Source organism: Equus przewalskii, chromosome 1 (genome assembly GCF_037783145.1).
Source record: "Equus przewalskii isolate Varuska chromosome 1, EquPr2, whole genome shotgun sequence".
NCBI classification, from domain to species: domain Eukaryota; kingdom Metazoa; phylum Chordata; class Mammalia; order Perissodactyla; family Equidae; genus Equus; species Equus przewalskii.
Genome location: NC_091831.1, coordinates 158,093,665 through 158,110,359, shown reverse-complemented (window position 1 = coordinate 158,110,359; position 16,695 = coordinate 158,093,665). Strand labels below are relative to the sequence as shown.

The window sequence follows — 16,695 nt, the reverse complement described above, 5'->3', positions numbered from 1 at the left end:
TGTTGAGGTGGTGGCATCCCACATGTCACAAGTAGAAGGACCCATGACTAAAATATACAACTATGTACTGGGGGGATTTGGGGAGAAAAAACAATTAAAAAAAAAAAAGAATGGAAGTTGGATTTTGTGAAATGCTTTTTTCTCCATCTATTGAGATGATCATAAAACTTTTAGCTTTTATTCTAGTAATACAGTGAATTAAATCAATTTTCTAATATAAAACTAACCTTGCATTCCTGGAATAAATCCCATTTGATTGTGATGTACAATTGTTTTAATATTTTTATATTTTGCTGAATTGATTTGCTAATATTTAACTAGAATGTTGCATCGTGCTCATGACGGATATTGGTCTGTAATTTTGTTTTGTTTTTAATGTCACTGGCTTGCTTTGATATCAAGATAATACTAGCTTTATAATCAAATGAGTTAGGAAGTTTCCCTTGCTCTACTATTTTCTGAAAGAGACTGTGAAGGATCAGCATTATGTCTTCCTTAAACATTGATAGAATTCATCAATGAAGCCATCTGGGCCTGGACTTCTTGATGTGGGAAAATTTTAAATTACTAATTCATTGTCTCTACTTTTTATAGGTCAATACTGATCTTCTATCTTTTCTTGAGTCAGTTTTGGAAAATTTTTCTAGGAATTTGTCCTTTCCACCTAAGTTGCATAAAGTTGTTCATAATATTCTTTTATAGTCCTTTTAACAGTAGGGTCGGTAGTGACCCTACATTCATTTTGATTTTGCTAACTCAGGTCTTTGCTCTTTTTTCTTGATCAGCATGCCAGTTATCAATTTATTGCTTCTCAGGTCAAAATAAAAACTTCACTGCCTGCTCTGCAATAATGGAGCTGGACCCTGCAAGCATTTCTTCTTTGCCAGCTGGCATCATGTTAAGTTTTCTCAGTAGAGAGCATTGGAGGATCACTGGAAGAGGAAAAGGTTTCTTTTCCTGTTTCCAGTGTGCTCATTTAGGCAGGCTCCTGCAGCAGATGTGGACTCTGTAGATGAGGCTCCTGCAACTTAGGGCCTGACTCCAGCAACATACATTGTTTACTGCACAACACAGTTCTGGTAGCACATGGCTTCCGCAGCATCCAGTTCCAGCAGCTCCCAATGGCCAGTAGCACATGGCATCTCCCCATGGAAAGTTTCCTTGTTACCCCCTAGAGTAAGTTCACAGTGAAATGCCACTGGCTTGGCACCTCTCTGTGAATGGTTTACCGCCAACATTCCAGAGGACAATTTCACCGTTCCTCTGAGTTCTGATGTGCAGCCACAGCAAATTTCCATGCCATTCAGTAAAGTACAACTTAACTGTCTCCAGTGAGGTCTGGATTTCAGCCTTGAAGGGGACTGTCTAGCAGCTCTGTTTCTTCTTTGGGAGCTTGATCAGCTCTAGGAATTAGTGGATGTTCTTTAAATCTCCCATTTCTGTACTCTTTAGAGTTCTCTTTACTTCTTACTAGTCAATCCTCATCCCCAAGTTCAATCTTCTGTTTTAGTTAATAATTCTTTATATTAAACTTTTCCTGTTCAAATTACTATGTAGTCTCTGTCTCGTGGTTGGATCTTAATTAGTACAGTCATTCAAGAGAAAGTCTTATCCAGTTTAATGATCTTTTCAAACAAACAATATTTGGCTTCATTGATTTTTCTCTATTCTTTTTCTGGTTTCTAGTTCACTGATTTCTGCCCTGATTATTATTATTTCCTCCTTTGGGTTTGATTTTATTTTCTTTTTCTAGCTTCTTGAAGTAGAAGCTTAGGTTATTGACTTTAGATCTTTGTTCTTGTCTAATTATAAATTTAAAGCCATAAAAATTTCTTTATAAGCACTGCTTTAGCTGCATCCCATAAATTGCAATACGTTGTGTTTTAATTTTCATTCAGTTCAATATATTTTCTAATTTTCCTTAGGAGTTCTTCTTTGATGCAAGTGTTCTTTAGAAGTGTTGGTTAACTACCAAATACTTGTTACTGCCTGCATTAGTTTTCTATGGCTGCTGCCACAAAATACCACAAACTTGGTAGCTTAAAACAACAGAAATTTAAGAGCAACTTTAGGCTTGCAGTCATTGAAATTGTCCTTATTGTCACCCAGACATATGTGACACTGATCCCATTCTGTAATCCTAAAATGCTTGCAGAGCCACTTCTACACAGAGTGGTGCTGTACGGTCTTGAGGGCAGTGGCAAAACCACATTGGCAAAGAAGTTGATGCTGAACTGGACACAGGACAACCTCATAGAAACATTCAATTCTGCCTTCTATCTCAGCCACAAAGAACTCAACCACAGTGGGTCATGCACTTTGGCAGAGCTGGTTTCCAAGGACTGGCCCGAACTGCAGGATGTCATTTCACATATCCTAGCCCAAGCGCAGAAAATTCTGTTCACCACTGATGGTTTCAGTGAGCTGGGAATCCCTTCAGGGGCACTTCTCCATGATATATGAGGCAACTGGAAGAAGCAGAAGCTGGTGCCTCTCCTCTTGGATACTTTGCTGAAGAGAAAAATCTTACCCAAGGCCACTTTATTGATCACGATGTGACCTAGGGCCCTGAGAGAGCTCTGACTCTTGATTGAACAGCCCCTCTTCACAGAAATGGAAGGGTTCTTAGAGTGGCACAGGAAGGCGTATTTCTTGAAACACTTTGAAGATGAAGATCAAGCACTGTGAGCTTTCAACCTGACAAGGAGCAAGGCAGCTTTGTTGCACATGGGCTGAGATCCCGCCATGTCCTGGAACATCTGTACTTGTCTGAAACTGCAGATGAAGAAGGGGGAAGACCCTGCCCTGACTTGCTAAACCACCACATTGCTGTTCCTGTGTTTCCTTGGCAGCCAGTTCACACAGGCGCCTGGCTGCTGTCCCAGTGAGTGCCTCCAAGCTCCAATGAAGGCTCTGTGTCTCCTAGGTGCTGAGGGCATGTGGACACAGACATCTGTGTTTGATGGAGAAGACCTCAGAAGACTTGGGTCAAAGGAGTATGACTTCTGTTTTTTCCTGGACAAGAATATCCTCCAGAAAGGCAAAGACTGAGGGCTGCTACTCCTTCATCCACTTCAGTGTCCAGCAGTTTCTTGCCATCATGTTCTACAATCCGGAGAGCAAGGAGGAGGAAGACAGGGATAGCCTCAGGTAGGATACTGGGGATGTGCAGAAGCTGCTCTCCAAGGAAGAAACACTAAAGAACCCGCATGACCCGAGTAGAGTATTTCTTACTCAGCCTCTTGAACAAAAAGAGAGCCAGGAGGCTGGAGACAACTTTTGGATGCCTGATGTCATTGGAGGTCAAATGGGACTTACTGAAATACAAAGCACAGCTTGATGAGAATAAATCCTTCTCCTCAATGATGGACATTAGGTGGTTTTGCACCATCTTGACGAATCTCAGGAGAAGCAGGTTTTGAAGAATGTATTGGCCCACATCAAGAAAATGTTTCGGCATTTGAAAAATAAAATGGACATCATGCACTCACGGTTCTGCCTTCAAGCATTGTCAAAACTTACAGATAATTTTGCTGCAGGTAGAAAAGGGGATATTCCTGCAGAATGATACCACATCAGAGTCAGACACTCAGGTTGAGAGGTCCCAAAATGACGCACAATCGCTTCCTTTCTGGATGGACCTTTGTTCTATCTTTGGCTCAATCAAGAATCTGCTATTTCCGGACATCAGTGAGAGGTTCCTTAGTACCTCATCAGTGAGGATTCTTTGTGAAAAAAGCCTCCACTACCCATAATCTCCAGAAAGTCGTCCTCAAAAATATTTCCCCAGTTGATGTTTATTGAAACTTCTGCCTCACTTTTGGTGGCCAGGAAACTCCAACGCACATGGCCCTTCAAAGAAATGACCAAAATGATATGTTTTCCCCATTGTCGGAGGTCTTGAGACAACCAAAATATAATCTTCACTATCTCAGGTTGGTGTCTTGTTCTGACATCATTCATCAACCGGTCCCTGGCATGCTTGAATTTCACAGCAAATGAGCTCCTGGATGAGGGTGTCAAGTTCCTGTCCACAACTTTGAGACACTTAAAGTGCTTCCTGCAGAGGTTGTCGTTGGAAAACTGTCATCTTACAGGAAACTGTTGGAAGGAGCTCTGTTATGCTTTGATCATCAACCAGAGGTTGACACAACTGTGCTGGGCAGAGTGCCCTCTAGGAAGGTAGGGTGGAACCTGTGTGTGAAGGCTTGAGTAACCCCCAATTTAAACTACAGACCCTGATGCTATGGTACTGCAACATAACCAGTGATGGCTGCAACCACCTGTCAAAGCTTCTCCCACAAAAATCAAGCCTAATACACTTGGATTTGGGGCTGAATCACATAGGAATTACTATACTGAAGTTTCTGTGTGAGGCTTTGAAGACACCACTGTGTCACCTGAGATGTCTGTGGTTGTGGGGCTGTGCCATCACTTCTTTCAGTTGTGCAGATCTCTCATCTGCCCTCAGCAGCAACCAGAACCTCATCACTCTCGACCTGGGCCCGAATTCCTTGGAGGTGCAGTGGAGAAAAGATGCTGTGTGAAGCCTTGAAACTTTAAAATTGCCCCTCTAGGCACACAGGTTAAAGATAGATGAACCTAATGCTGGAATCCAGAAGCTGCTGAAAGAAATTAAAGAAAGCAACCCACAACTACCGAGAGAGACAAAAACAGATCTCAAGAAAAACAGACCACCTTCTCATGACTTCATTTTCTGAATGTGGATATGAATTATACACATCACCTTAAATATTGCCTCTGTCCCTTTCTTTCTCTTCTATATTTAACTAAATGTAGTTTAGACCTCCTCATTTTATGCTTTATGCCTCTTTTCTCTTTTCTGTAGAGTCATTCATTTTACAATAAAATAATGGATCTTCAAGGTGATAATGAACTTCCCATGAGCTCACTCAGCAATGTTAGTTGCTGGGCCAGATGTTATTTTAGCCTTGGTTGTGCCTCTGGCTTACATAAAACATATACAAGTCACTTAACCTTGTTATGGACGAACCATCTATCTAAAATATATTAAGAGAAAAAAGGGTGAAAGCATTCACGAAAAAAGAAAAGAATAATCAGGAATTTATTCTCTCACAGATCTGGAGGTCAGAAGTCCAAAATCAAGGTGTTGGGAAAGTCCACACTCACTACCAGGGCTCTAGTGGACAATCCGCCTCTTTCACCTTCTGGTGGCTCCAGGCATTCCTTGGCTGGTGGCCACATCCCTCCAACTCTGACTCTATGGTAACACTGCCTCCTCTTCTTCTGCATGTGTCTTTCCTCTGAATGTCTCTAATGAGAATGCTTTCATTGGATTCAGAGCCCACTCAGATAATCCAGGATGATCTCTTCATCTCAAGATCTTTAATGTAATTATATCTGCAAAGACTCTTTTTTTCAAATAAGGTAACATTTACAGGTTCCAGGGTTTTGAACATGGATATATCTTTTGGAGGGCCACCGCTGAACCCACTACATTATTTATTTAAATTCTGAATATATTTTAAACCCCACAAGCTGATATTTTTGCTTTATAAAATCATTTAAATTAGCCCATATTCTTTGCTTTTCATTCCTTGTTACATCTTTGTGTTTCCTTCTGGGATAATTTTCCTTCGACCTAAAGAACAACCTTTAAGTTTTCTGTAAAATGTAGCTTGCAAGCAAACTCTCCATTTTCGTTTGTCTTTAAATGTCTATTCTGTGGAAGGATATTTTTTTTGTACAGAAAATTCTTGGTTGGCAGTTAGGAGTTTTTTCCAACACATTGAAGGTATCTTGCCACTGGTTTCTGGCTACAGCTGTAGCTCTTGACAAGTCAGTTGTCCATCTTACCGATGCACCCATGGCTGTCTTCTTCTTTTAAATGGATGCTTTCAGTATTTTCTTTCTGATTTTATTTTCTGCATTTTTACTCTGATATGTCTAGATTTGTATTTACTTTTACTTATCCTGTTTGAGTTTCATTTCGTTGAATCTTAATATCTTTCATTAGTTCTGGAAAATTCTAAGTCATTATTGCTTTAAATATTGCCTCTGTCCCCCTTCTTTCTCTTCTCCAACATTTCACTAAGTGTAGCTTAGACCTCTTAATTTTATCCTTTATGGCTCTTTTCTCCTTCTTGTTGGAACAAGATAGAACAACATTTTCCATTTTGTTGTCTCTCATTGCTTTATTCTGGATATTTTCACCAAGTCTCACTTCAGTTGTGTCTAATCTCCTTTTAACCCATCCATTTCTCTCACAAATTTCTGTATTTAGCAGTTCTATTATTTATATTGATTCATTTCCAAATTTGCAATGTATTTTGCAAACATTTTGTAATTGATTCAGGCAAAAAAAAACCCCCACATAAATGGATGCCAAATTAATCAGGTGAAATTTGATGAGGAACAAGATATTTATGTAGACTAGAAATATCTTCTCATCGATTATTTAATAATTACAAAGAGAAAAATGATAACTTTATGATAGTAAGATGTGGCAGATGCTTTCTTAACCAAGTGATCAGAGTTAACATCACCAATAATGGGACAAACTGACATCACGTACTTCCTAATGTGATGCAGTGAGAAGGACGCAATATTACTTCTGTGGTATTCCTGTAAAAACTTCATAACCTGAATCTAATTAGGAAGAAACATCAGACAAATCCAAATTGAGCAACACTCTACTGAACAGCTAACCTACACTCTTCAAAAATGTCAAGATCATGAAAGACAGAGAAAAGATGAGGAACTGTTCCAGATTTTAAAAAACTAAAGAGACACGACTAAATGCAACGTACGATCCTGGATTAGATAAGGGGGGAAAAGCCTGCTATGGTGGACATTATTAGGACAATTGGCAAATTCTGAAAATGGACTGGACATTATATATTAATGTATTCATGTTAAGTTTGCAAACTTGATAATTGTACTGTGATTATATAATTTCCTTTTTCTTACTGAAATATACAGCAGTAAGGGGGCATGATATTTGCAACTTATTCTCAAATGCTTCAGAAAAAAGTAATAAAGCAAAAAGCGGAAAAATGTTAAAAGTTGATGAGTTTGCGTGAAGAGTTTATGTGCACTTTTTTTGTCTTATTCATGTGGCTCTTACGTAAGTTTGAAATTATTTTAAAACAAAATGTGTTTTAAAACTTACAATACCAATTTTCATAGCTCCAGTTCCTTGCTGAAATTTTAAAGTTCAGCCTTTATCTCCATGAACCTAGTAAACACAGTTGTTATGCAGGTTACATCTGACAATATCGGGAGTCCTGGCGGGTATCCAATCAGCCCTTGTCCCTCCCTCTCCCTAAGTGACCAAAGCACAGTTCTGCCTCTCAGAGCACAAGAGGCTCATGATGGGGCTGCCTTCAGGGTACCAGACTAACGTGGGAAATTCTGCCCTAGGCAGACACCTGCCTACACTGGGCACACTGCAGATTCAGATTCAGATTCAGATTCAGGCTGCATACCAGTTCCCCACCCCGAAAGCCCAGGAAAAGCATGGCTCTCTCTCTCCACCGCTTCCTCCAGACCATCAAGGTCCCAGGGCTGAAGCAGTTCCGGCTCATCTCTCTGAGCCCCATTCATCTCTCTGATCTCGGCTAGGTAATTCCTTCCTCTCTTAGTGGCTCTTCAGTGCTTTTAAGAAACATTAAGCTTTAAAAAATGCATATATATTAACTTTAGCTTTTCAGTTGTCATCAACAGGAGGGTTGGTCTGAATTACCTAGTTTGCCATCACTACAAATTGAAATCGTGTCTGCTTTTCATTGTAAAATGAAAGCCTTGCCTTAATTTAAAAGAAATCTGGATTAACATCACAAATGAGCCAATCATACTTCTCCTCCAATTTCTTTGTAACCATAATTCATGGTTACAAATTTATGCTTGCTAGGTAACTAAAATGGCCAGCTAGCTAGTGAGCTTCAAATACACAGAAAGCTACTGTCTTGGAGGGTTCTAGCCTTGGTTGGCCTAACCAGCACACTTTTAACATAAAACTGAACCTAAGGTCTTTAGGACTAATTTTCCATGAAAAGTTTAGCAATGTCAGGTGAAGGAAGAAAGTAAATAACTGGCTTGATAAAATAATTCGATGATTAAATGGGAAAATTAGATTTTAAAAAGACAATACCATTTACAGGATGTAGGGCTTCCTTCTGCATCAGTCCTGAATCAGATGATGTCATTTCCTCTTCCTTTTGCTGATTTTTTAAACCATCATCTATGGAGATCTTAAGCCCTGAGAACTTCCATTCAGTGTAGTTCACTTGCTTCAGAATAAGGACAACGAATATAAGTATATCGCATAATTATAATAATTTGATAAAATTAATAATTATATATTATTAAGTATACAGTTAATACAATATAAGTGATAAAATAATAATGTAATATACAATTGTATAATCATATACATTTACAATCTCATATGTATTTTTTTAAATTTTAGGTGCTACATAGTAACTTTAATCCAGTTCCCTGTGAAAAAAAGGCAGTATCCAGCATACAGTAGATGTTCAATTAATACTTGTTTAATTTATTTTGATTACCATGAAGTGGACTGGTTAGGACTGTGGTACTAAAGTTTGAAGCATAAATTGCAGAGTTGATAATCTGTTGAATTAAATTACATTGAAATGAAGTGAACAGTCCAGAGGTTTATTAAACTACTTGTGTTTGTGGAAACATAGGCTGGCCACAAAAAGCCATGATTATTGCTTATCTTGTGAGTCTGCTTCTGCTTCTGTCTATGAGCATAATCTACTTGGGGACACTACAACCCATACTTCAGTTCTTCAGAGTCTCTAAGGCCTTACCTGCAGTGTATTTCCATTTAAGATGTTACGACTAAGATACTCCATTCTGTTCTTCCCTTGGATACCTGTTCTTTTGCCATGTTTCCTTCTTGAGTAGCTTGTGACCTGGTGTTCCGTTTCCTTCCTTTCTCCCACCTGAGATTTTCTCCTAGCTTGATACTGGCCAGCTTCAATGGGAATCTCAGCAGATGCCCTCTGGTCCTAAATAGAAGGATCACAGACAGCCTTACAAATTGATAGCTTAACTGTCTTGATGCTCAGAGAGGGATTTGTGAGCTAGCGTTAGACTTCATTTCTCTCCTGCCAGAGAGCTGAGACATGCCGTCTCTCTCTCCTCCCCACAATAAAACCCAGGATTTTGCTCCATCAATAGCCTCATGGCATTATGAGGGATGCAGATTAATTTGTCAGAACACATGACATTCAAAGAAGGAATTTCTTTTACTCAAATTTTAATACTATCTTCTTCAAATCTGCACCACAGCATTGGTGGAAATCTGTTACCTGGGGAGGAAAGGGAGCCTCTTCAGGTGAGATCTCTACACTGTCCTTGGTGTGGTTCTCCTCAGTCTGACCTTCTGGTTTCAGGAAGCTCTCCGGGGGTAGGTAGGAAGACTTCCAATCTAGTTGCAACTCCACAGATCCATTGGGTTTCCCCGCAGGGTCAGTGAGATTAAAATCACCTGAGAGACACACAGACATTAATAAGCCCTGGTCACATGAAACAGGCAAGTGAGCATTTATCAGCACCTTATCTATTCTCCTCCCCCGTTTTGAATTTCACCACATTTTGTTTGTAATTAACATCCATTAAATAATCATGACGATAATACCCTAACATAAACTAACATAAAATAGCAGTGAATATTTATATTCACTTAGAATATTTACTTCTAACACTCAGAATATTTACAGGGGAACATGGGTATCTCCAGGTTTCAGGAAGGGATAGTCAAAAGATGTATGGAGAGGTATAGCTTGCTTGTCATCAGTCACCCAGCCAATACACAAGATCACATTATTATTACTATTACCAAATAGTCGCTATGCCTCGGGCATGCCAAGAAAAGCATTATCTACACTCAAGTGATCCCTACTTCTAAAATAACAAAAGCCAAGAAAACTTAAGCAAAATGGCTTTTCCCAAATGCTAGACTTCTGATTTGTAACACTGATTAATTAATTTAACAGATGGCTCACATTGCCTCTCCTCTTGGCAAAGGATGAGTTGTGAGCAGAAGTGTCAGCTTTTTTTTTTTACCGCTTGTGGTATAGAGAGGAGGAAGGCCTCACACACTCCCTGGAACATCCAGAAACTTGTTAAACATGGTTGCTACTGGCTGTACCCATCCACAGCTCCTAGCGACAGCACAGATATCCCTGCCTCACCCTCCCAGGACTGCACTCAGAGAGTTGATCCTTCCTGGGTGCACCTCACAAACCTGGGAATGAAAGTCAGGTGAGGTAGTAGGGAGTTCAGCTCCATACTGGGGGGAAAAAAACAACCAAGAAATGTACCTTTGTCATGGTGTAGCATGGAAGTCTCTCTAACTTGTGTCTACTGTCTAAAAGAAATGAGAGAACTCTGGGGAAGCGTTAGGAACGCAGCTTATACTCTGATGTCTAGTCATGTGCTAAGAAACAGTAGGCCTTAAGTAAAGACAAATACCAGGAAGCACTACCAAACTGGAAAATGTTTCTTCAGAGATTGAGGTATGGACCTCAGGTTAGTGGCTCTACCCACTTGTGAATCTTGCTTTTGTTGCTGAAAAGAAGTAGAAGAAGCCAATGTTTCCATATGATTAGTGAGGCTCTAAGTCTTCTGCTCTGTCTCTCTTGATGATGTTCTAAAATTCTTTCAGCAGGTTTTAAGAGAGACTGTTCCAAGCAAGTAAGCAAGAAAAGTAGAATTAGGACAGGGAGACAACACTGGGCAGAGAGCATAAAGATGTAATAACCTGAAGTCCCACCTTTAATGGACTTGTTTTGCGCAAGAGGAAGCAAGGGCACTTGGACTTGGCCAAGGTATGAGCCAGGCTCTGGGTCTTCATCATCAAAAACGTACACAGATAGGGCCTCCCACCTCAGATATTGATCCAGGTCAGAGGTCATAAGAACTGGGAATCGAGCCTGGTCTCTAAAGTAGGGATCGTTACTGGCTGGAATGATGGCAGTGTCATGGTCAGAAAAGGTGAAGAAGCGGTACATGGCATATGGACTGGGTTGGGTTCCCAGCCATCGACTCCGGAGACCACGGCACCTGATGATTTCCACTCGCAGCTCATTCTGATGCTTCCAAGTCTTTGATCTAAACTGGAAAGATGTTGGTCTTGGACTGAGGAAAAGGGCAGCCTGAGAGAGTTGCTGTAAGTGGAGCCCAGCACCCTTAATGAAGAAGAGCTATGACCTATGAACTGTTGAATCCTGACTAGGGCACAGAGAAACCTAAGGACTTTCACCTGCCTGCACACTGGCTCTGGCAGATAGTTATCAGAAGGAGACATTGGCACTCAGGCCTTATCTTAGAGAATGGAACAGAGAAGCTATTTTGTTCACAGCAGGAAGAGGTAGCTAGCTCCAAGGACATGATTTCATTTCAAACTCAAGCTTGACCAAGGAAAGAACCTGGACTAGTTGTGATGTGATAGTTTTTCTCTTCCATTCACATTCAGCAAATACTCATTGAGAGTGGAAGACTGAGCTGTTCTCATGAGCTGCTTGGCTGAGGCTACTCTGAGATGCACAGGCACAGCCTTTTTCTCACCTCACCCTCCTGGGCCTCCCAGGCTCCAAGCACATTGGCTGAGAGGTAGGCCTGGGCTTTCCTTCGCTTAGTGCATGCCTGTAGGGTGGATCTTATGGGGAAGCGCAGCTTCATCCAGTACTCTAGCACCCCGAAGTCTTCTCCACCAGCTCCTGGGTAGCAGAAAGTACGAAAAGCAGGGAGGATACAGATGGTGTGGTGAGGATCAAGACTAAAGGCTGAGGAAGAAAATGGGAAGCCACCAGAAGAGCAACTACAGACTTTGGGAAATGCCGCATTAGTCCTGGGAGCTGTGGGGAGCCGACAGCACTTACCAGTAAGTGTGGCAGAGCCATGGACTTTCTCCACAGTCGCCAGCACCCTGTCAAAGCAAATCCATCCGGCTGCAAGGGTGTAGTGCTCACTGGCTATAGCCTGGTGTAGATCAAGCCGAGCTGAAGCCCCTTGAAGGTAGTGCATGAAAAGGGAATCTGTCTCCACCACATACTGGGAGGTAAAGTCATAGAGGGGCTGTGGCCCCACAGCTAGTGGGGTACAGTGGGTTTCAAAATCATAGAAGGAATAGGTGCAAAAAGTGGTGGGTTTGGTGTCTCCAGCCTGAGCCAGGGCGGCAGATGTCAGGAAGGCCTGGTGGATGTGCAGTTCAAAAAGATTCTCACTCTGATGCAGTAGAGAAATGTTCACTTTATCCTCATCTCCATGGGCTGGCAGTGTATCCAGACATAATGACAACTGTCGGGTGCCATAAGCCACATCTTTGAACTGTTCTAGAGGGGAAAGGAAAACTGCCTATCCATTAAAGGGTAGGGAGCTCTTTCTTAGGGTAAAGGAAGGTGGACAGAAGGAGAATAAAAACAATGGTGGAAGTCCAAGTTGGATTATTTCAAGAACAAGTGATTCAAAAGGAAAAGCAGTAGAATGACAATCAGAAGCCATGAATTCTGATGGCCATGTAATTCAATGCCTGCTTTAGAGATGAGGCATAAAATGAGCGATTGGAAAGCAAATACTGAGCTCAGGAAAACACGGGAGGCACAATTTCATCTACAGGTGACTTTGTTTTGGCTTACGGCAAGGTCCTATGAATTAATTGGTAATTCCTTTAGAGAAGCACTAGAAACATAAAGTGTGAATATTTCCAAAAGTTTGAGATATTGGCCATGGAGAAAATAGCAAGTTATAGTCACAGTGTCTATTACATTACGTCAGGCCCCACCAAGAAAGGGTTTCCCTTCTCTGGCCAGATCAGTCACAAGAATCTTCAGTCTGTTAAGAATTTGGTTTCATCAAAGGAGGCAAAAAATCTACTGTAAGTCAAAGAGTAATAAGTAGAAAATGGAGGAGGACACTTACTGGAAAGAGGTTGAAAATACTGGCAATGAGATGCAAAGATATGTAAGACAGTCTACTAAATCAGTGCATTACCTCCCATGTCCAACCAATCAGAAACTCTGATATAGTCTGCTTCAAATCAAGGAGTATTTGAGTTGCCATAGTGTGTTGATGGTGAAGGTCCTATTTTAAGAGTTAAGGGAGTAGAATAAAAATATTTGGATACATCAGAATATCTTCCTGTCCAAAATCTGTCCAAAGATTGACTAATGGTTTCTTAATTGATATGATTAATATAACAAAATAAAATACATTTAAAATTTTGCATTACATGACACAAGGTTATTCTTAGCATATAAAGTACTTCTATAAATCAATATACTGTTGAGAAAAGAGTAAAGGACAGAAATAGGCAATTCTCAAAAGAAAAATACAAATAACTGGTAAATGTATGAACTCTTTAGCCTTATCAGTAACGAAAGTGCTATTAGTTAAAGCAAATGCATCTTCAGAAGTAGGTGAGGGTCTTTATCCTGCACTGTCCTAGGAGAAAGACCCTGAATCTGAAAGAGGTGAGAATTTCAATCCAAGGGGGTTTTCCTCTGTTATATGGCAGTGACCTTTAACTGACTCACCCTGGCATGAATAAATCATGCCCCAGAATGATCCATTTCCCTTTATTTTAACTCCATGCTCACTAAGAAACTGCTTACTGATTCTGCTTTCCAGAGAGACAGTTGCCCTGAACAGTGGCTCCAAATAGTCTCATGGCAGGGAACAGCCACTGTCATAAAATAACAAATGAACATTCTGGTTTAAATATCAGTCCTTGGTGAATTTTGTTAGTGTGAGTCAGGTCTCTCACCACTGGGTATAATAACAAAGCCAATTTCCTTGACATGCAAGGCTGAGACCAGATCCTGGTCAGCAGTGACTGTACTAAATACAGGAAGTACCACATTACGAAATGTGCCTGTGTTCAGCCAGCTGCCCTGTTATGTAGACATCATCAAACTGCAACAAAGAATTTAGAGACTTTTAGAGAGAAATTACAGAAAAGGATGATGAGAGTTGAGTGATGAAGCTCTGTTATCTAACTAAAACTGTCATATAGGCCTGGGTTGAGGAAACAACCTTGAGAAAGGGAGTATTATGTCACCATGAGTGCCAATGGTGATACGCTCTCATTCTCAAAACAGATTCAGCAATTGCTGGGCCCTGTTGAAACTCTCCAGAGAAATCAGAGAAAGATACTGACATGATGGAGGAAAAGCTGCTAACCACATATAAAAACAACAAAGATGACAGGATAAAGAACAAGAGGGATAAATTATACGCTGAGGACACAAGACGCATCTTCCATACAGGTATACAGAGGGGAGCATAGGCATTGGCTGTGCAGCGGGTCCCAGGATGGGGAGAACAAAGCACTAAAACTTGCCGGATATTGGAAGGCCATGGCTTCTTAAAATACCTTCCAGCTGATTGATACGTCTGTTCTTGAGGTCTAGGAGTTGATTCAACCTCTCTAGTTTTTCTTTGTGATCTTTATTTTCATTATTGGCTTTTATCACCACTGCCTCCAGTTCCTCCTGAAACAAAATAATGTTTGAAATTTTCTATCCCAGTGGCCCAGAACCAAAGAGTCCAGATTAAAAGGTAGCACTTGCTGGGTAATGGAGACTCCACTATCTCTTTAGCAGGGCAGACTGATCCACTAGAAAAAGTTTTGGGTTCCTTCCAGACCCCTCCAGGACCAGTTGTGCTATGAGCACCACAGATTAGTATTTTCCTGGGACTGGCAAAATTGGAACCCAGAAGCTTCACACCTGCCATTTTCATTAGCTGGCCCCTTCACTGGCTTCTATTACCAAGGTGCCATGGGCATGTGTGAGTCCTCAAGTTCTTCAAGGGACAGCACATTCTGTGTTTGCACAGGACGACATAACACCTTACATCAGCCCTAGAAACTCAGGTCTTGCTTCATTCCCAGCCTTTCAAGTGGTTCCCGTGGGCCCATGTATCTATCCCCTTTCTGTACCATCTTTTCTTGCACCTGATAACACACGTTGATTTTGCGCTGTAGAATAAGCATGTCTCTGGTCTTTTCTAGTTCCAGTGTGGTCTCTGCATGCAACACTTGCAACTCACTTAACATCTGAGACAGTTTGCTTTCTTCTTGGTTTTTTGGTTCACAGGGCTATAGAGAGAAAAGCAGTGGCAAAAGGGAGTATAAATATGATAGGTACAGTAATAACTATTCTCCCTACAGCAGTTGGTAATAGTAAAATACCAGCAGGAGAATCTACTCCAAAACGTCCAAGAGGACTTGTGTCACTTCACAAGTTCTCTCTCCCCTAGTTCCTCCTGTTTAGTAGCAGCAGTGAGGAAGTTATTCAGCTTCTCATGGGTGTTGGCTCTTCAGCAGATCACGTCAAGTCCTCATCTGAAAAAGATTCTAAATTTCATGAGCTGTAAAGGGTGGAAAAAATGTGTGGAGCTCATGAAGCTATCACTGCTCTCAGCCTTCCCATCTCCTTCCAAATATTGTCCTCAATCAGGACAAAATATCATTCAGTTAGTTTCCTAATCCTTTCATCTTTCCTAGGGATGTCTGCCAGAGATCCTTCTGTAGAGGGGACTTGCTGGATTACAGATGCTTTTACCTCTATCTGAGTGGTCTCTTGGAACAGAGCCAGGTGAGTGGCTGGTTCCGATTGCCTGTCAGGAGACTGGGAAATGGTGTCTTTATTTTGGAGGATCTCTATTTCCTGTTTATGCTTCTGAAGCAGGTTTGCAACTTCAAGCTTCAGATCGTTGTTTTGAGCTGGGGAAAAAATAATTCAGAAGCTTAAAACTCAGTAGTTATCAGTAACCATGGTTAAAGTTGGACCAAGTGTGAATTAAATTTTCCCACTAATGTTTAATTCATTTTATAAATTTGCCCTTAGAGAAGCAATTCTTTCTTATTTCTACAAAGGAGCTATAGCTTACTGACTCAGCAAACTGAGTTGACATGTGGACTCCAAAAACAAAACAAAAAACACCTGCAGAATTCTAGAGAGGAAGAGAGAACAACAACAACAACAAACAGCGCCAGCTGACTAACTGGGACAGCCTAAACTTTTTGACAGCACCATCCAAACCAGTATCTCCCCAACTCCATTCTGACTTCTACGCTATTGGCTCTCTGTGGCACCTGCCTCCACACCCACCCTAACCTGGAGGGAGGGAAGATGGGCACTTGGGCATTTCCACGTGGGTGTATGTGTGCATGCATGTGTATGTGTGTGTATGAGTGTCCGTGTGTGTGTTTCAGGGAAGGAAGGGGATCACTGTTTAGTGTGATCACTTCATTATCTGCATTCGAGAGGGGGTTAGATCAGATTACCTTGAAGTCTTTACCAGATTTCACTTGTACTTCATACATACTGCAAGATCCTTAGCATGGGCTCCTAAGCTTTATCCTTTTAGGGTTCCTGCCTCTATTTTTCTTGATGTAATATTTCTTTTCCTTTACTCTCCTATGTGAATATACCAGAATTTGATGAAATATAAGTTTGAGAAGACTAAATATCAAGGTCCAAGCTAGCAAGAAAAAGTGAGACAAAGGTCTCTTTGACAGTATTTCAAAATCTTCAGAATAACTATCTATTGTGATCTAAGAGTGAGGACAGGGGAAAATGGTAGTGGTAACCAAGAGGAGTAATTTGCTTCTCAATTTCAGGTATCAACTGCTAAAAAAAAGGCTCCAAATCCTCTCTAAAACGATTGATAAGA

At 40.9% G+C, this 16,695-nt stretch overlaps 1 protein-coding gene across 3 annotated transcripts in view; it reads right to left on the bottom strand.

The window, feature by feature from the left end:
* Positions 1-16,695, bottom strand: part of LOC103556625 (RPGR interacting protein 1) — a 38,133-nt gene that overhangs the window by 20,161 nt on the left and 1,277 nt on the right. The window contains exons 2-10 of one of the 3 annotated variants that reach the window (XM_070585926.1): positions 15,582-15,742; positions 14,972-15,115; positions 14,357-14,507; positions 11,898-12,350; positions 11,584-11,735; positions 10,790-11,132; positions 9,324-9,502; positions 8,820-9,020; positions 8,135-8,273 (exon numbers count right to left, since the gene is read on the bottom strand). In XM_070585926.1, the coding sequence (XP_070442027.1) occupies positions 8,135-8,273; positions 8,820-9,020; positions 9,324-9,502; positions 10,790-11,132; positions 11,584-11,735; positions 11,898-12,350; positions 14,357-14,507; positions 14,972-15,115; positions 15,582-15,742 (1,923 nt within the window). The remainder of the gene's footprint in view (positions 1-8,134; positions 8,274-8,819; positions 9,021-9,323; positions 9,503-10,789; positions 11,133-11,583; positions 11,736-11,897; positions 12,351-14,356; positions 14,508-14,971; positions 15,116-15,581; positions 15,743-16,695) is intronic. The other 2 variants (XM_070585905.1, XM_070585916.1) reach the window with 2 other exon arrangements.